Source organism: Cyclopterus lumpus, chromosome 24, assembly GCF_009769545.1.
Source record: "Cyclopterus lumpus isolate fCycLum1 chromosome 24, fCycLum1.pri, whole genome shotgun sequence".
NCBI classification, from domain to species: Eukaryota; Metazoa; Chordata; class Actinopteri; order Perciformes; family Cyclopteridae; genus Cyclopterus; species Cyclopterus lumpus.
In genome coordinates this window covers 555,882-581,920 of record NC_046989.1, presented here as the reverse complement: position 1 = coordinate 581,920, position 26,039 = coordinate 555,882, and the positions used below count along the sequence as shown (strand labels likewise).

General features: G+C 45.9%; 1 protein-coding gene across 1 annotated transcript in view; it reads right to left on the bottom strand.

The window, feature by feature from the left end:
• Window positions 1-2,382: 2,382 nt before the first annotated feature.
• Window positions 2,383-26,039, bottom strand: part of LOC117727692 (kinesin-like protein KIF26A) — a 37,883-nt gene continuing 14,226 nt past the window's right edge. The window contains exons 4-15 of the mRNA XM_034528118.1: window positions 20,017-20,209; window positions 19,406-19,600; window positions 18,637-18,730; window positions 18,141-18,397; window positions 15,482-15,689; window positions 13,784-13,940; window positions 11,616-11,778; window positions 6,514-9,601; window positions 4,438-4,628; window positions 4,282-4,302; window positions 3,623-3,773; window positions 2,383-2,706 (exon numbers count right to left, since the gene is read on the bottom strand). Of these exons, the coding sequence (XP_034384009.1) occupies window positions 2,531-2,706; window positions 3,623-3,773; window positions 4,282-4,302; window positions 4,438-4,628; window positions 6,514-9,601; window positions 11,616-11,778; window positions 13,784-13,940; window positions 15,482-15,689; window positions 18,141-18,397; window positions 18,637-18,730; window positions 19,406-19,600; window positions 20,017-20,209 (4,894 nt within the window). The 3' untranslated portion in view covers window positions 2,383-2,530. The remainder of the gene's footprint in view (window positions 2,707-3,622; window positions 3,774-4,281; window positions 4,303-4,437; window positions 4,629-6,513; window positions 9,602-11,615; window positions 11,779-13,783; window positions 13,941-15,481; window positions 15,690-18,140; window positions 18,398-18,636; window positions 18,731-19,405; window positions 19,601-20,016; window positions 20,210-26,039) is intronic.

The following is a 26,039-nucleotide window of genomic DNA, read 5'->3' as shown; positions in this document are numbered from 1 at the left end:
TTTGTTACTTCCAGACTAGATTACTGCAACTCCTTATTATCAGGCTGCCCTAATAAGTCTCTTAAGTCCCTCCAGTTGATCCAGAATGCTGCAGCTCGTGTACTCACAAAAACTAAGAAAAGAGATCACATGACTCCTGTATTAGCTGCTCTGCACTGGCTCCCTGTAAAATCAAGAATCACATTTAAAATTCTTCTCCTCACCTACAAAGCCTTGATTGGTGATGCACCATCATATCTTAAGGAGCTTGTAGTACCATATTGCCCCACTAGAGAGCTGCGCTCACTAAATGCGGGGCTACTTGTGGTTCCTAGAGTCCTAAAAAGTAGGATGGGAGCCAGAGCCTTCAGTTATCAAGCTCCTCTTTTATGGAACCAGCTTCCACTTTCAGTCCTGGAGGCAGACACAGTCACCTCATTCAAGAATAGACTTAAGACTTTCCTCTTTAATAGTGCTTATAGTTAGGGCTGAATCAGGTTTGCCCTGGTCCAGCCCCTTGATATGCTGCTATAGGCTTATAGGCTGCTGGGGGATGTTTTAGGATACACTGAGCACCTCTCTCCTCTTCTCTCTCTCCTTATGGATGAATTTACATCTCTCCATTGCACCTTATTAACTCTGCTTCCTCCCCGGAGTCGTTGTGACTTCACGTCTCATAGGGTCCATTGGACCTGGAGGTGTCTGATGCTGGTGAACCGGCCTCCCATTGGCCCTGCTGATGCCCCGCCCCCCCTCCTCTCTACCTCCTTCTGTTCCATTCATACATTGTCATATTCATTGAATGTTTCTGTAACTCTGTAACTCTGTTCATCTGGTCACATGACATCTATTCATCTGTCCATCCGGGGAGAGGGATCCTCCTCTGTTGCTCTCCTGAAGGTTTCTTCCCTTTTTTTCCATTTTTTGTGAAAAGGGGGAGTGTTTCCTGATCCGATGTGAGGTCAAAGGTCAGGGATGTCGTATGTGTACAGATGGTAAAGCCCTCTGAGGCAAATTTGTGATATTGGGCTATACAAAATAAACTGAATTGAATTGAAAAAAAAGGACGAGAAGACGGAGAGATGCAGGGAGATCACGATGGACGAGGCGAGGACGTTCTCTGGAAGATGTTGTCTCTCTGCCTGTGATTCTTTTCATCCTGAAACTCGTATCAAAATAATGTAAAAAACTGAATTATGAATCTTTGACTTTTCTTTCTAAAACCTGAACTTATTTATTATCAAACCAACAAACTGTCACATCATCTTTTTGCATAACAGATATATTAGGAGTTTGTTTTCAAGATCAGCACCATAAACATTGTACTACTTAATAGATAAAATACTTAATGTATCAAATGAGATAATGAATATAAAGGCACTTCCAGAGCGCTCATCCTTCTGTTCCTCCGCTGTGATTGGACGTCACCAGGGATATCAAAGGAATCCATCGTCGTCCACGAGTCGTCCACCAGTCGTCCACCAGTCGTCCTCCAGTCGTCCACCAGTCGTCCTCCAGTCGTCCACCAGGAGTCCTTCAGTCGTCCACCAGGAGTCCTTCAGTCTTCCTCCAGTCGTCCACCAGTCGTCCTTCAGTCGTCCACCAGGTGTCCTTCAGTCGTCCACCAGTCGTCCTCCAGGAGTCCTTCAGTCGTCCACCAGGTGTCCTTCAGTCTTCCACCAGGTGTCCTTCAGTCTTCCTCCAGTCGTCCACCAGTCGTCCTCCAGTCTTCCACTAGTCTTCCACCAGTCGTCCTCCAGTCGTCCTCCAGTCGTCCACCAGTCGTCCTCCAGTCGTCCTCCAGTCGTCCTTCAGTCGTCCACCAGGTGTCCTTCAGTCTTCCTCCAGTCGTCCTCCAGTCGTCCACCAGTCTTCCACCAGGTGTCCTTCAGTCGTCCACCAGTCGTCCTCCAGTCGTCCACCAGTCGTCCTCCAGTCGTCCACTAGTCGTCCTCCAGTCGTCCACTAGTCTTCCACCAGTCGTCCTCCAGTCGTCCTCCAGTCGTCCACCAGTTGTCCTCCAGTCGTCCACCAGTCTTCCACCAGTCGTCCACCAGTCGTCCCCTAGTCGTCCACCAGTCGTCCACCAGTCGTCCTCCAGTCGTCCACCGGTCGTCCACCGGTCGTCCTCCAGTCGTCCACCAGTCGTCCTCCAGTCGTCCACCAGTCGTCCTCCAGTCGTCCACCAGTCGTCCTCCAGTCGTCCACCAGTCGTCCTCCAGTCGTCCACCGGTCGTCCACCGGTCGTCCTCCAGTCGTCCACCAGTCGTCCTCCAGTCGTCCACCAGTCGTCCTCCAGTCGTCCACCAGTCGTCCTCCAGTCGTCCACCAGTCGTCCTCCAGTCGTCCACCAGTCGTCCACCAGTCGTCCTCCAGTCGTCCACCAGTCTTCCTCCAGTCGTCCACCAGTCGTCCACCAGTCGTCCTCCAGGAGTCCTTCAGTCGTCCACCAGGTGTCCACCAGTCTTCCTCCAGTTGTCCACCGGTCTTCCACCAGTTGTCCACCGGTCTTCCACCAGGTGTCCTTCAGTCGTCCACCAGGTGTCTCCTCTCACACCTCCATTTCCTGCTGTCCTCCCTGCATGGCGGTGGCGGCAGCATCGAAGCAGGTCTCCATCAAGACGCGGGACTTGCAGAGGTTGACGCAGTACTCCAGCTCTGCCGTGGCCTGAGACAGAGCCTCCAGGTACTCCTGGGACTCGAGGTCCAGGTCCTGGTCCACATCGACTGGAGGGGCAAAGACGGGAAGAGATGGGTTAGGGTAAAAAACATTTAATAAAGAAGATGCATGCTGGGACACACTAATGCAGCCTGACTTTTTTATTAGGAACTTTAACTCTGTGTTAGTTCTGGTGCCCCCTGTGGACTAAAGTGGTAGTGTTGGTTCTGGCGCCCCCTGTGGTAGTATCTCAGAGCACCAGGGTCCCTTTAGAAAACCTCTCATTCTACTGCAGCAGGGTCTGACCATCTACCCTCTCGGTCCTGGTTCTGGTTCACCCGTGCCCCTGGGTCTCCAGGAGGATCAGCATGGTCACCGATGAGGAGCTTTAAGAATAACTCTATAGAAAGAGACCATCTTCTCTCTGATGGTCTGTTTACTGATGGTGGTCTGTAGTCGATCAGGACTAGACTGAGACTGGACCAGGTAAAGGTTCAGGATCATCATCAGCACCACATAGCAAACTTGGTGCAGGTCTACAGGATACAGGTCTAAAGGATACAGATACAGAACCACAGTTCTACAGATCTACATGGTCTATAGAATACAGGTATACAGGGTACAGGACTACAAGTCTACAGGACTACATGTCTAAAAGACTAGAGGTCTACAGGACTACAGATCTATAGGATACAGAACCACAAGTCTACAAGTCTAGAGGTCTATAGGATACAGGACTATAGATCTACAGGACTACAGGATACAGTTCTACAGGATACAGGTCTACCAGGATACAGAACCACAGGAGGACTACAGGATACAGAACCACCGGTCCACAGGCCTATAGGATACATGTCTACAGGACCATAGGTCTAGAGGATACAGGACTACGAGGATACAGGACTACAGGACCACAGGTCTACAGGTCTGCAGGATACAGGACTACATGTCTACAAGACTAGAGGTTTACAGGACTGTACTCACACTCTCCGCTCCACTTGCTGGGGTCCAGCATCAGCTGGGTCTTGGTCTCCTCCAAGTCCTCCTTTAGTCTCCCGTGTTTGCTCTTCAGCTCTCGGATCTGCTGCTGTCTCTTCTCCAGCATCCTCAGCCGGGCGTTGAAGTAGAGTAGACCCTGAGGACCCACCAAACACAAGCTGCTCAGAGCCCCCTCAGACTCTGCAGGTAGGCCCCCACAGGTGGTTTACAGGGGTCTCAGGAGGAACGAGGGACTGCTGACCCGCTTCACGTCGAGTCCACGGCTGAGTTTAATTAGGAGGCTGCCGCTGATAAGATTAGCATGAGAGCTAATCCGCTAACGGGGGAGGAAGACTAAGGATTAAAGGGGACCAGGTGACCCGGATCAGTGTCTCTGATTACAGGTGAGGAACCAGGTACAGGTAACGCTCACCTGTTGTTGTTGTTGAAGACTGAAACGTAATTATAAAAAGGTTTCTCATGAAGCTCATTGTTCGTTTTATTAAATGAATAGAACAAGCTCCAAACAACATTTAAGTTTTATTGGCTCCGCCCCCTCCTCGCAGCCAATCAGGTGCTCAGCACATTACAAGTTTGATCATCTGATTTATTTAACAATATTCTTCATATTTCAGAGTTAAAGATGATTTATGATTTGAACTCACCTTCTCGACGTCGTGGAGCGGCTGCAGACAAAGAGAAGAAATAATTAGCAGCTGCTTTCATGTCTCCTCCTCCTTCTCTCCTTCCTCTTCTCCCTCCTCCTCCTCCTCCCCCTCCTTTCCCTCCTCCTCCTCCTTCCTCCTACTCTCCCTCCTCACCTCTGACCCCGCCCCCAGCTCCCTCCTCCTCTGCAGGCCCTCCAGGTCGTCGATCTCGTACACCTTGATCTCAAAGGGCTTCTTCAGGGCTCCGCCCAGCGGGGGCGGGTCCACCCACTGCCCCCCCGCCCTCCTGCCCAGAGAGGAGGCGTCTGAGAGGGTGGCTGGGATCAGACGCCTCCTCAGGAACCCTGGAGGTCACAACCAAAGTTACATTTAGTGGTTGATATCATAATGAGAGCTGGTCTCATTATCAAGACTTCACACACAACTAACTCATCATCATCACCATCACCATCATCATCATCATCACCACCATCATCATCATCATCACCATCATCACCATCATCACCATCATCACCATCACCATCATCACCATCATCACCATCACCATCATCACCATCATCACCACCATCATCATCATCACCATCATCATCATCATCATCATCACCATCATCACCATCACCATCATCACCACCATCATCACCATCACCACCATCACCATCATCATCACCATCATTATCACCATCAACACCATCATCACCACCATCACCATCATCATCACCATCACCATCATCATCACCACCATCATCACCATCATCATCATCATCATCATCACCATCATCATCATCACCATCACCATCATCACCACCATCATCATCACCATCATCACAACCATCATCATCATCACCACCATCATCACCATCATCATCATCATCTCCATCATCATCATCACCACCACCACCACCACCACCATCATCATCACCATCAACACCACTATCATCATCATCATCATCATCATCACCACCACCACCACCACCACCATCATCATCATCATCACCATCAACACCACCATCATCATCATCATCATCATCATCATCACCACCACCACCACCACCATCATCATCATCATCACCATCAACACCACTATCATCATCATCATCACCACCATCATCATCATCATCATCATCACCACCATCATCATCATCATCACCATCATCATCACCACCACCACCACCATCATCACCATCACCATCATCATCACCACCACCACCACCATCATCATCACCACCACCATCATCATCATCACCACCATCATCATCATCACCATCATCACCACCACCACCATCATCATCATCATCATCACCATCATCACCACCATCACCACAATAATCATCATCACCATCATCATCATCATCACCATCATCATCACCATCAACACCACTATCATCATCATCATCACCATCACCATCATCATCATCACCATCAACACCACTATCATCATCATCATCATCATCACCACCACCACCATCATCATCATCACCACCATCACCACAATAATCATCATCACCATCATCATCATCATCACCACCACCACAATAATCATCATCACCATCATCATCATCATCACCATCATCATCATCACCACCACCGCTATCATCATCATCATCATCATCATCATCACCATCATCATCATCACCACCATCACCATCAACACCATCATCATCATCATCAACACCACTATCATCATCATCATCATCACCACCACTATCATCATCACCATCAACACCACTATCATCATCATCACCACCACTATCATCATCATCATCATCATCAACACCACTATCATCATCATCATCATCATCACCACCATCACCATCATCATCACCACCATCACCATCATTATCACCACCATCATCATCATCACCACCACTATCATCATCACCATCATCACCACCACTATCATCATCATCAACACCACTATCATCATCATCATCACCACCATCACCATCATTATCATCATCAACACCATCATCATCATCACCACCATCATCATCATCACCACCACTATCATCATCACCATCAACACCACTATCATCATCATCATCATCACCACCACTATCATCATCATCAACACCACTATCATCATCATCATCACCACCATCACCATCATTATCACCACCATCACCATCATCATCATCACCATCACCACCATCACCATCATCATCGAACCGTCGTATGAGGATAAGCTGAACTGTGTAAATGTTTCCTTCATCAAATAATCCATAAACTCACCGTTTCCTCTCTTCTTGGGTGATTTAGAAACTCTGCTTCTGTTGGCCGCCGACGCTCCACTTTCGCTCACGGAGTCGTGCACTGAAGAGCTGCTGCCGGTGGTCTCGCTGTCCCGGATCATGCTCTCGTAGCCGCTGCTCCCCCCGCTGTGGTGGAACAGGGCGGTGCGGCCCATGGCGGGCGGCAGCTCTCCGCTGAGGACGCTGCTGTTGTCGCTGCTGTAGTGTTGAGGCCTCCGAGGCGCCGTGATCTTGCTGTAAGGCGACGGTGGCGACGTGTTGCTCGGCGACCAGCTATCACTTCCTGTTTCTCCGGATCCCCTGCTGGGCTGCATCCTTGGGCTCCCGGCGGCTAACTCGCTGACCCGGCTGTTAGCCGCCCTGCTGAAGGCCTGATTGGTGCCCATGACGTTGCCTCTTTCCGTCTTGGCTGCCTCCCCCGACCGAGCCGGGGACTTACCGGTTGGAGGGAGGCTAGTGTTGCGTCCGGCTACATTATCAAGAGGTTTAGGGGAGGAGCTCAGGTTCTTGGAACTGCTGGTGGATGAAGTTCGAACCTTTGGTCCACAAGACATTGCTGCTCGAGAGCTGCCGTTGCCTTTGACCGGCCCCAGTTTGCGTGTAGTTGCAAAGACAACAGGAGAAACTTGGGAGGGAGAATCAGATGTGGAGGAGGAGGCCGCTACCCTGAGTCTTGGAAGTGATCTGTTGGATCTGCTGTTGCTCTCCCTGGACAGTTCAAGCTTAGACCCAGCTAAAGTTGGACTGAGACATCTCTCCAGAGACATCAGACTCCCATAGTACCTGGAAGACTCGGCTTTGCTCCCTCGTGTCTTCAGGCTGGAAGACGTTCTGACAAAACCATGTTCAGTTTTTAAGCTAGATGTTCTGTGGCTGAATGAATCTCCTCGCAGCCTCATGTTGAATTCTTCCTCTGAGGTTGATGATTTAGGGAATGAGAACCTTCCAGTGTCGCTGCATGTTTTCAAGGCACTTGGAGATAGTGCAGTCCTTGTCTTTAGTTCTTGGCTTGACTGTCTGACAGGTGGAGCAGGAGGGGAGATGTTTTCAGATCCAGACCTAGAGATCACAATGCTTTTCTGACCCTTCAACTTTTTCCCCAAGGATGAGAACCTCAGGGTACCTGTCACTGAAGCACCCTCATGACCCAATTTGGAGTCAGAACTCTGGGCAAAAGAAACGGTTCCGAGAGTTGTTGCACCTCCGGTGAGTCGTGGCAGCTTGATGAGAATGTCCCCTCTGCTGCTGCTGGACTTCTCACAACCATCCACAACCCTCTGAGCTGAAGACAATGTGGTTGCCTTTGGTAGCCGAGGTACACTGTTACTGTTTCCTCCGGGCCTCTTAGAGGAAACACCATTCATGCCACTTCTTGGTGGCTTACCGGCAGAGAGAAACCCGACCTCTCTGGGATCAAACTGACTGCTTCCCTGAAGCAAAACATCATCATCTCTCCCTTCCTGTCTGCTGCAGCCCACAGCTGCAGATGAGGTAGGCTTGTTTTTCCTGGGAAGACTGGAGTGGGCAACGGGATGTGGAATCTGTCCTGACACCGAAGTGTTCAGAGTACTGGCTCTCCTTGTGAGAGAGGCTTTGGTGGGGTCAGGGAATGGTGGACACTTGGTATAAGGTTTGTTTGGAGTAGCAGGGTCACAGTCCAGCTCTGAGAAACAGACGCCGCTGTCATTCAGGGAGCTCTTGATGCCGTGCTGCAGAAACATCTGTTTATGAAATATGCTTGGCGAGGTTAGCATGGATGCATTCTCTGATGCCGTGTCCCTCAAGTAAAGCCTGCTTGTTGAACGAGTGCCTTCACTTTCAGCCAAATCAGCACTCACTTCACTCGGCTGTGAGCCAACAGCTGACTGTTTTTTGCCATGTTGTGGAAACAAGGCTTCCTGGCAGTCGGTGCCAACACCTGCCCCAGGTGCCAAAGCGCCTTGTTGACACGTGTAAGCATCGTACTCGTCGTTAATACTGCTGATGATGCTGACAGGCCGAGAGCCAGAGGATAACTCTGGCTCTCGCGACTGCAGAGAGCAGTCGCTGTTGAAGCTGAGGAGGTTGGAGGGGTGGCCATTGTCCGGGTCAAGGACGAGAGAAAGCTCCTCTACGACCGTGAACACAAGCTCGTCTTCCCCGTTCAGCTCCACAGGCTTCTGCAATTTGACGGTAGTCGTCAGAAAATCCCTGTCAAGGCATCCTCCGAATAGAGCTGCCCGAAGACTGTGGGCCCTTTCCATGTTAGGAGACCCCAGGAGTTGGCCTCGCCTCGGCGCTTGTTGACTCCCCACTGGGGGAGTCCTACCTACAACCTCCCTGGGCTGAGATGCCACCCTAGATGTCCTCGGTAAGGACGGAGAGGCTAACGGCTTGGGAACACCTCCTCTGAGGTATACCTTCTCCCTCACCACAAGCTCTGACTCCTGGGAGAAACTCCAACTAGGTTTCATCACACATGGGAGAAAGGGGGAGGCTGAGAGTTTCTCCCCATCTGCACTTGTCCGTTTGGAAGTGTCCATGAGGCCACCGGCTAGAGGGAATGTGGATTGATCGGGTTTATTTGTGCATGTGGTTGATGTGCTTTCTGAGTTCCCGTGGCAGGGAATCTGATCAGATCTGGGTGGAGACGTTGTCTCGGTGGGTTTAGTGGCTGCTTGTGCTGCTTTTCCCTCCGTGCTGAACGAGGCCGGACCCTCGCTGCCGTCGATGCAGTCGAGTCTGTCCTGCAGCTCTGCAAACGTGTTACACTTCAAGTGATTGCCGTCAGGCCTGGGGGCATCTCTGACTGTCTTTTTGTTCAGCGAGGGGATGATGGGAACAAAGGAAGGTGGTCCCTCGTTGTCGCTGAGTTCTCGGTCTGAGATGGCCACACCTCCGGGTCCGATGTAGATGACGGTGTCGCAGGAGTGCTCGCTGCTGGAGGAGTAGTCGTGGTCGCTGGACAGCAGCCGGGGCGTGTCCGGGACGAGGGTCACGATCTTCGTCTGGAACGGTCGAAGATGAGGAGGTCGATGGAACTGGCCTTCCTCGCAGGAACTCTCCCCTCCGGATGAGCTGGAGGCATACTGCAGATCGAAAAGAAATCACACCGGATTAACATACCTGAAAACTACACAGCGATCGGCCTGAAGGCAAATCCATCGAATGTCACAGAGGTCAGAAGTGCAAACTGTGGGCTGGATAAAAATGCATGTCAATGAGATGCATAAGCTTGTAACCATATGGCTATTTTCAATCCATAACACACAAACACAGCCTCTAATGAGAGCGAGAGCCTCTTTCACCTCACCACAGAGGCTACCGTCCCCAGAGGAACATATTGATTATCTGTCATATCAGGGTGGAAATAACTCACTGAATTATGACCGTATGACTCTCTGACCCGATCACAGATTTACATTATAGATTGGAACACCAGCCTCATTCAGACTAAAAAAAATAAATTAAATTTGAGTTTGATGTTATGAATGTGCTTTTCAAATCTATAACATGTGACCTTCTGGAAAAGAATATTAAATGTCATGTGTCCCTGTGATTTAGCCTGACAGTCAAGAAAAGAGCATCAACCCACAGCTTGCATCCATGCAACAAAGACCACAGCTATTGTTGTTAGTTCCCTTCACATGGAAATAATTTAAAAGTTAAATGTTTTACGCCTCATTAAAATCTGGTTGATTACAGAAGCCATCCGACTTATGAACAGCCACAGCACACAAGAAAGGATCTTTTGAACACTTTTCTTTGCATTGTATTGTTGTAGTTACATCCAATAGTTAGTGCCCGATGTCATTAACTTGGGGTTTTAAACTCTTTTCAACTCAAACATTGTCATATCTGTATTTTTGGATTGTTTTTATGTGGATTTGTGTTTGCAAACTTTAAAATGCCCTTTGAGGGACAAATAAAGTATCTTGGATAAATAGAAGAAGGAAAGCCTGAGATGGGATTACTGAATACAGTATTGATTGTTCACAATTTACATTTCTGTATTTTGTCTTAGTCGTTTTGTTTTAGAGTTTAATTTTTGGCACCATGAAGCAGAAAATGTAAACCTTTTAAATTACTTTAAATTGCATGAATAATAACAGTAATAAGAAAACATTCAGTTTAACAATGTGATTTTAGGCCAAAGACCTCAAACTGCTGGACAGGGATCATATTTGAAAAGGTACTGAAACCTCTAAAAGCCCAACCATCAGCAGATTCACCGACATGTTTTACATCGAACCGATTACACACCGAGGAAAAGTTATTTCATGAAAATAATGACATCACCAATATGTACCCTTTGCACAGGAGGTCTTGTGGGCTCTTTCATGCAAATGTTTTGGTTTTGTAAAGATGTAACCCTTTTCTAGAAAATGGTTTCTTTCCTTTTGACAAATATCTTGAACTAATTCATGCTCTCCTGCTGTGCCGCTTCTAAATGATTTATCCACATTGGAATGATCACAAACCCCAAAATGCATCTTATTAACCGGCCTGACAGCCGCAAAATAATGCTATCAATGCACTGGAGTCCCCCATATACTCAGTGTTAGCTAGCTGTCTGGATGTTGTAAACATGGAACTTCCAATAGCCAGAATACATGGTGCTAAAGAAAAAACTAGCTTATCCTGGTCCACAGCTGCAAAAATCCAACAATTTATGTAATCATATCATAATATAATAGATTCCCTTATATATTTGGAGATGTATGAGGCGATGTGGGTGTCGCCAATTATGGGAGGGGGGTAATTAACACTATGTATATATATTATATATTATTTATCTATTTTTATTTTTATTTGTATGGTTATTTGCTTGTGTATCTTTATGTATGTGGAAGTGTGTACATCTTTTCTTTTTCATATGCATATCTAGAAAATCTACACACAGACATTAATTAAAGTATCCTGGTTTACTGATGGAATTAATTGGCAAATAAAATACGAATATAATTTGTATATAATATAATAATATAATATAATGCTACGAGAGCATGATTCGGGACAGCGAGACCAGCGGCAGCGGCTCTTCAGTGCACAACCCTAAACTGAGAACCACTGACAAAGAAACCTGAATGAAAGATGAAGAACCTTGGACTTCCTCTTCCTCATGCGGTGGATCCGGGAGGCCAGCTGCACTGTGGTCAGCGTCTCCATGTAGTTGGCCGGGGAGTCGGAGATGTGGGCGATCATGGTGGTTCGACAGTTGATGTTGCCGAGAGAGTCGCTGAGCAGCATGGTGAGCTTACTGTCCCTGAATAATGCATCAAGAAACCCCTCGTTAGCCAAAAGAAAGAGGGAAAAAAAGAGGAAAGACAGGCCTGAGAAACCCCCACAGGACCCCAGAAACCATTCATTACCTCACGCAACAGTCGGGCACCGATGAGCAGAAAGGGAATAGGAAAGATCTCTCATTTGACATTAATGAAGCCCACTTTGAACTTCATGCCACATGTGAACTGTCATCAGAAAAGGGAGCGTAGCGTAGATAAAATACTGCCTTTAAAAAGAATAAGTAGAGCTACAAGGATCACATTCTGAATCTATTGCAATCTATGCTTCTTTCCACAACAACAAAGCTGAGGTCCAAGTTTTAAACAAATGTATGACATTTTGGGAAATAAAATGTGAATCAGTGATTGTTTGAATCAACTAGGTTAATGGCCATTATGAAAGGTAAGCTTAATGTTAAAGTGACGTAGACCAAGTCCAGCAGTTCATGTGCTTTTTAATGTTCTGTAGCATGAAATTATGGTGGAACCAATAAGCTAGCTAGCTAACTTATGAAGCTACTCTGGTTACAGAAAACCCTGAAAGACGAGACTACCGTAGGGAGCATGCCCATAAGGACCGTATGGAGCGTGACCGTATGGAGCGTGCCCATAAGGAGCGTACCCGTATAAGGCGTAGCCGTAGGATTTATACCGTAGAAGGCGTACCCGTAGTGAGCGTGCACTTAGAAGGCATACCTGTAGGGAGCGTGCCTGTAGGGAGCATGCACTTAGAAGGCGTACCTGTAGAAGGCGTACCCGTAGAATGCATATCCATAGAAGGCGTACCCGTAGAAGGCATACCCGTAGAAGGCCTACCCGTAGAAGGCTTACCCGTAGAAGGCTTACCCGTAGAAGGCATACCCGTAGAAGGCCTACCCGTAGAAGGCGTACCCGTAGAATGCGTATCCATAGAAGGCGTACCCGTAGAATGCATAACCGTAGAATGCATAACCGTAGAAGGCTTACCCGTAGAAGGCTTACCCGTAGAAGGCTTACCCGTAGAAGGCGAACCCGTAGAAGGCATACCCGTAGAATGCGTATCCATAGAAGGCGTACCCGTAGAATGCATAACCGTAGAATGCATAACCATAGAAGGCTTACCCGTAGAAGGCTTACCCGTAGAAGGCTTACCCGTAGAAGGCTTACCCGTAGAAGGCTTACCCGTAGAAGGCGAACCCGTAGAATGCGTACCCGTAGAAGGCTGTGGCAGTGGGGTCTGGTTAGGCTCAGCTGCAGAGTGGGTGGAGCGGGGCTGTGGTTCAGGGAACGGTGTCGGGACAGGTCTAATCAACCTCAGCTAGGGTGAGGGCTAATCGGCCCCAGCTGGGGTTAATGAGTGTGTGTGTGTCTGTCTTCCCTCAAAAGGAGCAGTAGTGACGCGGAAGAGGGGCTGGGCGCTGGAAGAGGGCGCAAATACCACTGTGTGTGTACGAAATAATAAAGAAAGGTTTTGTGAACCCCAAGAATCGGTGTTGCTCATCTGTCACTGTCCGAGACTCACGGAATAACGGGGAAACGCGTTACAAAGGCGTAGAAGGCGTACCTGTAGAATGCGTACCCGTAGAAGACGTACCCATAGAAGGCGTAGAATGCATCCCGCAGAATGCGTACCCATAGAAGGTGTACCCGTAGAAGGCGTACCCGTAGAAGGCGTACCCGTAGAATGCGTATCCATAGAAGGCGTACCCGTAGAAGGCATACCCATAGAATGTGTACCCGTAGAAGGCGTACCCGTAGAAGGCGTACCCGTAGAAGGCGTACCCGTAGAAGGCGTACCCGTAGAATGCGTATCCATAGAAGGCGTACCCGTAGAAGGCATACCCGTAGAAGGCGTACCCGTAGAAGGCGTACCCGTAGAATGCGTATCCATAGAATGCGTACCCGTAGAAGGCGTACCCGTAGAAGGTGTACCCGTAGAAGGCGTACCCGTAGAATGCATACCCATAGGGGGCGGGAAAAGTGTTCCTGTGCTTGTAGGGAGCGTACCTGTAGGGGACATGCTTGGCCCCGTTGGCGAGGGCGAGTACGACGTTTCCCAGCATAGACGGAGAGAGACACTGTCCTCCTCCTCCCTCTCTGGTCCGGCTGATGTCCGTCTCACAGCTTCCCAGATCCAGGAGGTGGAGACGACTCCGCACAGACACTGAGAGACACAGAGGAGGGATGTTTTTAAAAGACAACAAGCAACACAACCTATTCATCAATCAATTAATTTAACAACATCAGTGGCTGTTAAAAGTCATTCATCAAGTAAAAATAGAATCAGCTGGTGATTAGTGAGTCTCTACTCACCTTTTGCTCGTTATAACATAATTCAAGTAAAATCTTGGACGTATAGTTTATGAATCTTTGCTCCTGTTGTTAAATAAATGTTCTCTGAATGGGGACTGGAGTCATTTCTGAGAGTAAACAGGGTCACAGGAGTACACAAATAATGATATAGCTCTGCTATCAAGAAAAAAGAGACAAGATCCACATTACAATCATAACAAAATCATAAAATGTGTTCATACAGACATGACACAGATCTCAGACTTGGGACAGGTCTTTGTTTCACAAGGTCCCAAGTCAAGACCACAAGAGTCCCAACTCAAGTCCCAAATCAAGGCAGGCAAGGCCCTAATCAAGATCAACAAGTCCCAAGTCAAGGTTCCAAGTCAAGACTAACTAGAGTCCCAAGTCAAGATCAATAATGTCCTAATCAAGTCCCAAGTCAAGACCAACAAGTCCATAATCAAGACCAACAAGTCCCAAGTTAAAGCTACCCAGACATGCCATCAGTCTTGAGTCAGATAGTTTTATTTGACCACAAACATGTGTAAATGTCTGGTTTGATAAAGGTTCAGCTTCTGTAGCTCAGACCTGATTCTCTGATAAGTATCCGTCTGCTATCTTCGCTCATTTCATTAAGTCGGCATCAGCAAGATTTACGAACTGCTGAGAGCGGCTGAGTTTACACCAGGTGGTCTATAAACCCTGCAGATTTATTCCAGCAGTGGACGGAGACGCAGTGTAACACTAATGGTGGAAATGTCTCTGCTGCGACGGGTAGACGTGGCATTAGCTGACGAAGCCGCTACACATTGTTAACGCTAGATCCTATTTCCACCTGAGGGTTAGTGTCTACGGCCTGCTGCTTCTATATTTAGTGATTGTTGAACTGATGCCTGTGCAGGTGCATTCACTATAGTTGGAACATTTGTTGGTCACATTTCTCCACAATTCAACCAAAATAAAACCAGCAGGTTCTTCTCAGAGACATCTGTGTCGCATTTTAAGCAAATCCTCAATGTATCCACACAAAAAAATAAAGATTAAGTTTGGATTTTTTCCATATTTTCCAAATCGAAATCAATACGTTTGTCCGTCTCAACACTGTCTGACTTCCTGTGTTTGTCTGTCAGCTCCAAGCCCATTGGTTCTTACTGTAGACTCAAATCTGTAGTTTCATCATGAACTTTTCTAAAACAACTGCTCACTGGAAACTGTGACTTATTGGTGCTGTAGTGAGTATTTGTGGTCCCAGGACTTGTGATTGAGTCAGGATAAACTGCAGTGTTAGTGAAATGCATCCTCGGAGTGGTAAATGACTTCCCTCTTTCAGTTTTTATGAACAGGATTCTTGTGGTTTAGACTTTTAGCCAAAGAACCAGATATTTTCTGAATCTTTTTGATGAACTTTACAACTCCAGCCAAACACACACTGACTTGCTGCCTTGCTGCCTTTGTCCAGACTCTCTTGGTTGAGGTGCAGGGTGAACAGGAAGTGCGAGTTCCTCTGGGCCTCTTGGTCGCTTGGTGCCCGGCTGCTCCTCCTCGCTGTCAGAGCGGCGTCCAAGAGAAACGCTGCTCGCTCTGCGTTGGTCGCCCGCAGCTCCGCCTGGTTCTGCAGCTGATAGAGAGAAACAGACCATGAGACGTGGCAAAGGGAACAGGAACCTGCTAGTGTTAGTGCTAGTGTTAATGCTAGTTGTAATGCTAATGTTAATGCTAGCGTTAGTGCTAGTGTTAATGCTAGCGTTAGTGTTAATGCAAGTGTTAGTTCTAGTGTTAATGCTAGTGTTAATGCTAGTGTTAGTGCTAATTGTAATGCTAATGTTAATGCTAGCGTTAGTGCTAGTGTTAATGCTAGCATTAGTGTTAATGCGAGTGTTAGTTCTAGTGTTAATGCTAGTGTTAGTGTAATTGCTAGTGCTAGTGTTAGTGCTAGTTGTAATGCTAATGTTAATGCTAGTGTTAGTGCTAGTTGTAATGATAATGTTAATGCTAGCATAGTGCTAGTGTTAATGCTAGTGTTAGTGTTAATGCTAGTGTTAGTACTAGTGTTAATGTTAGTGCTAGTGCTAGTGTTAGTGTTAGTGCTAGTGCTAGTGCTAGTGTTAATGTTAATGTTAATGTTAGTGTTAATGTTAGTGCTAGTGTTAATGTTAGTGCTAGTGTTATTGTTAGTGCTAGTGTTAGTGTTAATGCTAGTGCTAGTGTTAATGCGAGTGTTAGTTCTAGTGTTAATGCTAGTGTTAATGTTAGTGCTAGTGTTAGTGCTAGTTGTAATGCTAATGTTAATGCTAGTGTTAATGCTAGTGTTAGTGCTAGTTGTAATGCTAGCGTTAGTGCTAGTGTTAATGCTAGCATTAGTGTTAATGCGAGTGTTAGTTCTAGTGTTAATGCTAGTGTTAATGCTAGTGCTAGTGTTAGTGCTAGTTGTAATGCTAATGTTAATGCTAGTGTTAGTGCTAGTTGTAATGCTAATGTTAATGCTAGCATTAGTGCTAGTGTTAATGCTAGTGTTAGTGTTAATGCTAGTGTTAGTTCTAGTGTTAGTGCTAGTGTTAATGTTAGTGCTAGTGCTAGTGTTAGTGCTAGTGTTAATGTTAGTGTTAATGTTAGTGCTAGTGCTAGTGTTAGTGCTAGTGTTAATGTTAGTGTTAATGTTAATGTTAATGTTAGTGCTAGTGTTAGTGCTAGTGTTATTGTTAATGTTAGTGTTAGTGTTAATGTTAGTGCTAGTGCTACTGTTAGTGCTAGTGTTAATGGTAATGTTAGTGTTAATGTTAATGTTAGTGCTAGTGCTAGTGTTAATGTTAGTGTTAGTGCTACTGTTAGTGCTAGTGTTAATGTTAGTGTTAGTGCTACTGTTAGTGCTAGTGTTAATGTTAATGTTAGTGCTAGTGCTAGTGTTAATGTTAATGTTAGTGCTAGTGCTAGTGTTAATGTTAGTGCTAGTGCTAGTGCTAGTGCTAGTGTTAATGTTAGTGCTAGTGTTAATGTTAGTGCTAGTGTTAATGTTAATGTTAATGTTAATGTTAGTGCTAGTGTTAGTGCTAATGTTAATGTTAGTGCTAGTGCTAGTGCTAGTGTTAATGTTAGTGTTAGTGTTAGTGCTAGTGCTAGTGCTAGTGTTAGTGCTAGTGCTAGTGCTAGTGTTAATGTTAATGTTAATGTTAATGTTAATGTTAGTGCTAGTGCTAGTGTTAATGTTAATGTTAATGTTAATGTTAGTGCTAGTGCTAGTGCTAGTGCTAGTGCTAGTGTTAGTGCTAGTGCTAGTGCTAGTGCTAGTGTTAGTGCTAGTGCTAGTGTTAATGTTAGTGCTAGTGCTAGTGCTAGTGTTAGTGCTAGTGCTAGTGCTAGTGTTAGTGCTAGTGTTAATGTTAGTGCTAGTGCTAGTGTTAATGTTAATGTTAGTGCTAGTGCTAGTGTTAATGTTAATGTTAATGTTAATGTTAATGTTAGTGCTAGTGCTAGTGTTAATGTTAGTGCTAGTGTTAGTGTTAGTGCTAGTGCTAGTGCTAGTGTTAATGTTAGTGCTAGTGCTAGTGTTAATGTTAGTGCTAGTGCTAGTGTTAATGTTAATGTTAATGTTAATGTTAGTGCTAGTGCTAGTGCTAGTGTTAATGTTAGTGCTAGTGCTAGTGCTAGTGTTAATGTTAATGTTAATGTTAATGTTAGTGCTAGTGCTAGTGTTAACAGCTGAAAGTGAATGGAGATCAAACTAAATTGTCAGACAGAAGAAAAAAATGGAAGGAGGCCAGGACTAATTGGACAGCTGTGGACAGAGAATAAGTCCCAGGAGGTGAAGAGGAGGTCAGACAGGAGGAAGGTGGTGAGGAGATAAAGAGGTCTGCAACAGAGGAAACTAATCAAGGTGACCTGAGAAACTCGATGCTCACTCGATGCCTCCATGTGTCCGTCAAACACCGACAAACGAGGAAACTGGATCATTAATCTGGTTTACAGTCACCGCTCTCTGAGTCAGCCCTTTGCTGGCTTTTATTTTGAAAATCCAATTGGAGAGCTGATGATGATATAAGAGGAAGTGGATGATGAAGGAATTTCTCTCTACCTGGGATCCACAGAGAGGGTCCTCTCTCAGTGACACCACGGGGCCCGGGGCCTCCTGGTGACCCCCCAGTTCAGCCAGGAGGTCAGTGAGCGTCTCCTCCCGACCAGAGATCTCCACGGCGGACGCTTTGACGGAGAAACAAGCTCCAGACTTCTCCCTCCGCTCCTCCATCACCTTAAAGAGCCACGAGATGGCTGTGGGGGCCACGCCCAGACTCTGGGTGGAGCAGTCTCGACCAATCATGGTGTAGGTCTTACCTGTTGGGGGGCGGAGTCAACACCACTGTCATGTGACTTGTTAGAAAAGTGTGTGTGTGTGTATGTATATGTGTGTGTAGGTGTGTATGTTTGTGTATGTGTGTATATATATGTGTGTGTGTATAAATATGTATGTGTGTATGTGTGTGTATATGTATGTGTGTGTGTGTATATATGTATGATGTGCGTGTATGTGTGTGTATACGTGTATGTGAGTGTGTGTGTGTGTGTGTAGTTACCCAGGTTAGGATGTCCGAAGCAGAAGATACAGCCATCTGCTCCGTTCACCACCGACTGGATGACCTCAGTCACCGTCCCAGAACACACCTCAGCCTATCAGGAGCCAGATCCAGTTAATATCCACCAATCATGTTACAGAACACAAACCGTATGTGTACAGATTGTAAAGTCCTGTGAGGCAAGTTTGTATTTTGTGATTATGGGCTATACAAAATAAACTGAATTGAATTGAATACTGTATTGCGCATAATACAAAGGTACCATAGTTTAGTACACGTTTGTTTTGAAGGAAAACAGCAGAAAGGCCACTCTCAATTCATGCTCAATGTTGAGCTTTTGTTTTGAAGGGCAAAAGCAGAAAAGACGATCTCACGGACGTCGGACCTGGCGAGTCAACAAGAATCTTGGCCGTCGCGCAGCGTGAACATGTACACGAAGGTACAGGCAACATGTATTTATTAATGACTTAGTTTTATGTCTGTGTACTTTGTACTTTTGTAATATGTGAAGTTCTCAATAAAGGTCTTTCTGCATTTCCCCACCTGTAATACCACTGCACCCCACTAGAGGGGCGCGCCCCACAGTTTGAGAACCACTGATTGTTACATTAACATTTATAACAATACGTTACATTGTGTTAACATTTATAATAAGTTACATTGTGTTATGTTACAATAGAGAAAGAATAAATCACATTTTTCAAATTGCTGCTCGCCTCGGATGAAATATTAAAGGTGTTACTGATCACACTTATTGTTGTGATGTCACCTGTGAAGCATCCTGGGAGAAGATGGCGTCGAAGGTGAAGGTCTTGGGAACCGACGTGGAGGTCCGTCTCTGGGCGGCGGCGGTTGGTCCGCCTGACGACGTCTCGCAGAGAGTCAGCAGCTTCTTCCTGCCGTCCACTTTGAGGAGGGACATGGTCTCTGAGGACTCGCTGCAGATCCGGACTATCACCCGGACCTGGAGACACACAGGAAGTCCACATCAGAGAGGGGGGAGGATCATTTAGTAACAGTTCATAGAGGAAGACGAAGACTTTATGTCCTTAAGTATGAAAAAGAAAAAGCTCAGAGACTTTATTCATGTGGGTTATACATTTAATAAACCTGTTTCTGTATGAGGACCAGTTTTTTAGGAGGACCAGGTCAGCATGTGTTTCTGGATCCAGAGCCATTAACATGGCTCTCAGCTGGTCTCGATACTGGTTTATGAGGAACTGATGAGACTCCTGAACCTGAGGGTCTTAATGAAGTGGTATCTGGTGTCAGGAGGTCTGTGAACTCATTCTAACATCAGAGACAAGAGTCCAGCTGGTCCCCCAGAGTGCTGCTAGTCCGCAGAGCTCCTATCAGCTGAGTAACATCATGACGCCTTACCTTCCCCATCCCCGGCACGTCCTTGACCTTTGACCTGGCTCGGAGGAGACATGGTGGGACGGGGGGCGAGGAGACCTGCAGGGCCCCGCTGAAGCCACCGCTGTACAGCGGGGGCCCCGGGGCCTCGCTGGGAGAGGGGGCGGGGCCTGACGGGGACTTCCTCCTGCGGGACAGACTGAGCTTCTGAGCCGCCCTGAAGACAGAAACACAGAGTCAGTCCACGCCCTGGTCTTGGTCTGGTCCTGGTCTGGTCCTGGTCTGGACTTGGTCTGGACTTGGTCTGAACCTGATCTGGACCTGGACAGCACCTGGTCTGGACATATGTGGTCTAAGACAAATAAACACGAGACACGTCCTTTTGTCTGATTGGTTACCGTTTCCTCATATATATATCAAATATTACATATCAAATATATCAAATATATCATAAAATCTAAAATTTTTATGAAATATGAATTATATTATTATATAAAAAATATTGAAGGTTCTTCAGAGAAGTACAAACATGTGTTCAATGTAAATATGTATTATTGTAATAACATGGAGGGAAGGAAAAAGCTAAAGGAGGAGGAGGAAGAGGAGGAAGATGAGAAGGAGGAGGAGGAAGAGGAAGAGGAGGAAGAGCAGGAGGAGGAGGAGGAGGAGGAGGAAGAGGAGGAGGAAGAGGAGGAAGAGGAGGAGGACATACATCTGATTGCACAGACATTATGGAGACTCTTCCTCCTTCTGGGGACAAAATGAACATGAATCATTTTGAGCTGAAGACCTGGTTTCTTTATGAGCTGGTCGGTATTGATGGACAGGTGGAACCGTAGCTCCTCCCATCAGTGTGTGAATGTTAGTTACTGCTGATGGACAGGTGGAGCCTTAGCTCCTCCCATCAGGGTGTGAATGTTAGTTACTGCTGATGGACAGGTGGAGCCTTAGCTCCTCCCATCAGGGTGTGAATGTTAGTTACTGTTGATGGACAGGTGGAACCTTAGCTCCTCCCCTCAGGGTGTGAATGTTAGTTACTGCTGATGGACAGGTGGAGCCTTAGCTCCTCCCATCAGGGTGTGAATGTTAGTTACTGCTGATGGACAGGTGGAACCTTAGCTCCTCCCCTCAGGGTGTGAATGTTAGTTACTGCTGATGGACAGGTGGAGCCTTAGCTCCTCCCATCAGGGTGTGAATGTTAGTTACTGCTGATGGACAGGTGGAGCCTTAGCTCCTCCCCTCAGTGTGTGAATGTTAGTTACTGCTGATGGACAGGTGGAGCCTTAGCTCCTCCCCTCAGTGTGTGAATGTTAGTTACTGCTGATGGACAGGTGGAACCTTAGCTCCTCCCCTCAGTGTGTGAATGTTAGTTACAGCTGATGGACAGGTGGAACCGTAGCTCCTCCCATCAGTGTGTGAATGTTAGTTACTGCTGATGGACAGGTGGAACCTTAGCTCCTCCCCTCAGTGTGTGAATGTTAGTTACTGCTGATGGACAGGTGGAGCCTTAGCTCCTCCCATCAGTGTATGAATGTTAGTTACTGCTGGTTGTATACCGGCTTTTCCTGCAGAGAAAAACATGAATCAAGCTTTATATTTTATGTTAATTGGCATTGAGAATTAAAAACAAGCATTGGATGCAATAAGAAGAGCAGTGACCTTTTTCATAGGGGAACAAAAAGTGTAAAAAGTGCGTGTCCTTTCTCGGAAAGCAAACGCAAATGCTTCATGTGTTAAAGCTGCATTCTCTCTCCTGACCACCAGGGGGCGACTCCTCTGGTTGTATAGAAGTCTATGCTTCATGTGTTAAAGCTGCATTCTCTCTCCTGACCACCAGGGGGCGACTCCTCTGGTTGTATAGAAGTCTATGCTTCATGTGTTAAAGCTGCATTCTCTCTACTGACCACCAGGGGGCGGCACCTCTGGTTGTATAGAAGTCTATGCTTCATGTGTTAAAGCTGCATTCTCTCTCCTGACCACCAGGGGGCGACTCCTCTGGTTGTATAGAAGTCTATGCTTCATGTGTTAAAGCTGCATTCTCTCTCCTGACCACCAGGGGGCGACTCCTCTGGTTGTATAGAAGTCTATATAAATGACTCTACTTCTCTTGAGTTTATGGTCTCAATCTCTAGTTTCAAGTCAAACAGACCATAAAGCAGGGTATGCTTTAGGGTGGGGCTACAAGGTGATAGACAGGTTGACACCAGAGACATGTCTCTACTTCACTCCTCCTCAGTCCTAATATGGTCACTTCCTGTTCACTGGTTGAACACTTTTGTCCAAACGGCTGCATCCAGTCACAATGTGTGACGAGTGAACCTGGAAGACACCTCTGAGACTAATGAAGGAGACTTCCTTTACAAGACACAGTTCATAGGTTCTCACTCCCTCTGCTCCCTTTACACGTAAACCTGAGACATGGAACAATACTCACAGCTCCTTCCAGTCCATTATCTGCTCAGAGGTGTCCTCCTGGAAGAGGAACCCCACTTCTTCTCCTTCTCGTTGGCCATCATAAAGAACCAGATTCTATCCGACAGGAGGATCAGTGAAGCGTGTTGTCCAGTAAATACAAAGATGAAGAGCTTCGGACCACGATACAAACCAATGGCTCCAAAGGACTCTGATCAGAACCTCTTTTACATTAAAGCATCCGTTCTTCCAGATGTTCTTCCTAATGTTGTGCAACGTCCTCAGGAAGTGTTAGTCGAACGTCGAGTGTCTCGGAAGTATCTGTAAGTATGTAAATATGTCAATCAATAACTTCACCAGCGTCCTGTGTTTGAAGAGTCTTCTGTTCCGTATGATGGAAGTTGTCTTCAAAAAGGGAATTCTATTCAATATAATGATGTCATGATATCTCCAAAGGTTCTTCTTGGTTCTCTCTATAATCAAGTGCCTTAAGGAGTTTTCCTTTGAACAAGGTTTCATCGTCTCGGACTCAGAATACTCCAACAGGTTTCAGTCTGTTTGTCAATCAAATCACTTCCTCTGTCTGTCCTTGTGTACTTGTGTCCTCATGTCCTTGTTCCTTGTTTCCACATGTCCTCATGTCCTCGTGTCCACGTGTCCTCATGTCCTCGTGTACATGTGTCCTCATGTCCTTGTGTCCTTGTGTCCTTGTGTCCTCATGTCCTCGTGTCCTTGTGTCCATGTGTCCTCGTGTCCTTGTGTCCATGTGTCCTCATGTACATGTGTCCTCATGTCCTCGTGTCCTCGTGTCCTCGTGTCCTCCTGTCCTCGTGTCCTCGTGTCCTCATGTCCTCGTGCCTCGTGTCTTCATGTCCTCATGTCCACATGTCCTCCTGTCCTCCTGTCCTCGTGTCCTCGTGTCCTCATGTCCTCATGTCCACATGTCCTTGTGCCTCGTGTCCTTGTGCCTCGTGTCCTCGTGTCCTCGTGTCCTCCTGTCCTCGTGTCCTCGTGTCCACATGTCCTTGTGCCTCGTGTTCTCGTGTCCTCCTGTCCACATGTCCTTGTGCCTCGTGTTCTCGTGTCCTCCTGTCCACATGTCCTTGTGCCTCGTGTCCTCGTGTCCTCCTGTCCTCGTGTCCTCGTGTCCTTGTGTCCACATGTCCTCATGTCCACATGTCCTCATGTCCACATGTCCTCATGTCCTCATGTCCACATCCTCGGCTCAGACCCAAACCCTGCTGGGTCGGTGGGATGAAGGGATTGGTGATGAAGGAGGTTGGTCACCCCTCCATCTCTCAGCCGAACGCTGCAGCAAACCTCTCATTTAACCCTCCTTCTCCTCTTCCTCCTCCTCTGGCTCTCTTCTCCTTCTCACCTCCATCCTTCCCTTTGCTCCTCTCAACTTCTTCTTCTCTCCCACCGTTTCTTCTCTTTACCATTTTCCGTCTCTCCTCTTCACCTCCTCTTCACGGCCTCTGTCCTCCATCGTTTCCACTAAATGAACCTCCTTTTGTCCATTTAATTCACCTCTTCTCTCTGCTTCTCCTCCTCTCCTCCTTCTTCCCCCCCTCTCTTCTCTCCTGTAGCTCCTCAGTCTGTTCCTGCAGTATCGCAATGCTCCCCCCCCCCCCCTCCTCCTCCTCCTGATGAAGGGGAGCAGCAGCAGAGGAGGAATAAAGGATTAAAATCAAGAGGTAGTAATAAACGAGGATGATTTCTGCCTCTCGCTGATGTTGCCGGGAAACACCGGCGATGCTCCCGTCTGCCTCCCCCACCCTTCATAGCCCCGCCTCCTTGTCATGTCGACACACACACACACACACACACACACACACACACACACACACACACACACACACACACACACACACACACACACACACACACACACACACACACACACACACTTGACATGCTACATGAATACTTCATGAGATGACAGTACTCCTACGGCTGGACTTCAAAGATATTCAGCATGTGTGTGTGTGTCAATTATCCACCATTACTATCAATTATCCACCATTTATAGTAATGGTGAAAAATTGATAGTAATGGTAGATAATTGATAGTAATGGTGGATAATTGATAGTAATGGTAGATACTTGATAGTAATAGTGAAAAATTGATAGTAATGGTGGATAATTGATAGTAATGGTGGATAATTGATAGTAATGGTAGATAATTGATAGTAATGGTAGATAATTGATAGTAATAGTGAATAATTGATAGTAATGGTAGATAATTGATAGTAATGGTAGATAATTGATAGTAATGGTGGATAATTGATAGTAATGGTAGATAATTGATAGTAATGGTGGATAATTGATAGTAATGGTAGATAATTGATAGTAATGGTAGATAATTGATAGTAATGGTGGATAATTGATAGTAATGGTAGATAATTGATAGTAATGGTAGATAATTGATAGTAATGGTAGATAATTGATAGTAATGGTGGATAATTGATAGTAATGGTAGATAATTGATAGTAATGGTGGATAATTGATAGTAATGGTGGATAATTGATAGTAATAGTGAATAATTGATAGTAATGGTAGATAATTGATAGTAATGGTGGGTAATTGATAGTACTAGTGGATAATTGACAATAATGCTAGATAATCAGTATCAATGGTAGATAATCCATAGTAATGGTTTTCTTCATGTTTCAAACCAGTTTTCCCCACTCAGCGACCCACCCGCTGAGAAACCCACTCTGTAATGGTGGGTAATTGATAGTAATGGTAGATAATTGATAGTAATGGTGGATAATTGATAGTAATAGTGAATAATTGATAGTAATGGTAGATAATTGATAGTAATGGTAGATAATTGATAGTAATGGTAGATAATTGATAGTAATAGTGAATAATTGATAGTAATGGTGGATAATTGATAGTAATGGTAGATAATTGATAGTAATGGTGGATAATTGATAGTAATGGTGGATAATTGATAGTAATGGTAGATAATTGATAGTAATGGTGGATAATTGATAGTAATGGTAGATAATTGATAGTAATGGTGGGTAATTGATAGTAATGGTGGATAATTGATAGTAATGGTAGATAATCCATATTAATGGTGGATAATTGATAGTAATGGTAGATAATTGATAGTAATGGTGGGTAATTGATAGTAATGGTAGATAATCCATATTAATGGTGGATAATTGATAGTAATGGTGGATAATTGATAGTAATGGTGGGTAATTGTATGCCCAAGGCCACTCCTCTTGATGACAGATTGGCACTGGTTGAGGGCAAGAGATCATCAATCTTGACTCTTTTCATTAAAGAAGTTCATGAAGTCATTACTACTGAGGTACTACTACTACTACTACTACTACTACTGAGGTACTACTACTACTACTACTACTACTACTGAGGTACTACTACTACTACTACTACTGACTACTACTACTACTACTACTACTGAGGTACTACTACTACTACTACTACTACTACTGAGGTACTACTACTACTACTACTGAGGTACTACTACTACTACTACTACTACTACTGAGGTACTACTACTACTACTACTACTACTACTACTACTACTACTACTACTACTGAGGTACTACTACTACTACTACTACTACTGAGGTACTACTACTACTACTACTACTA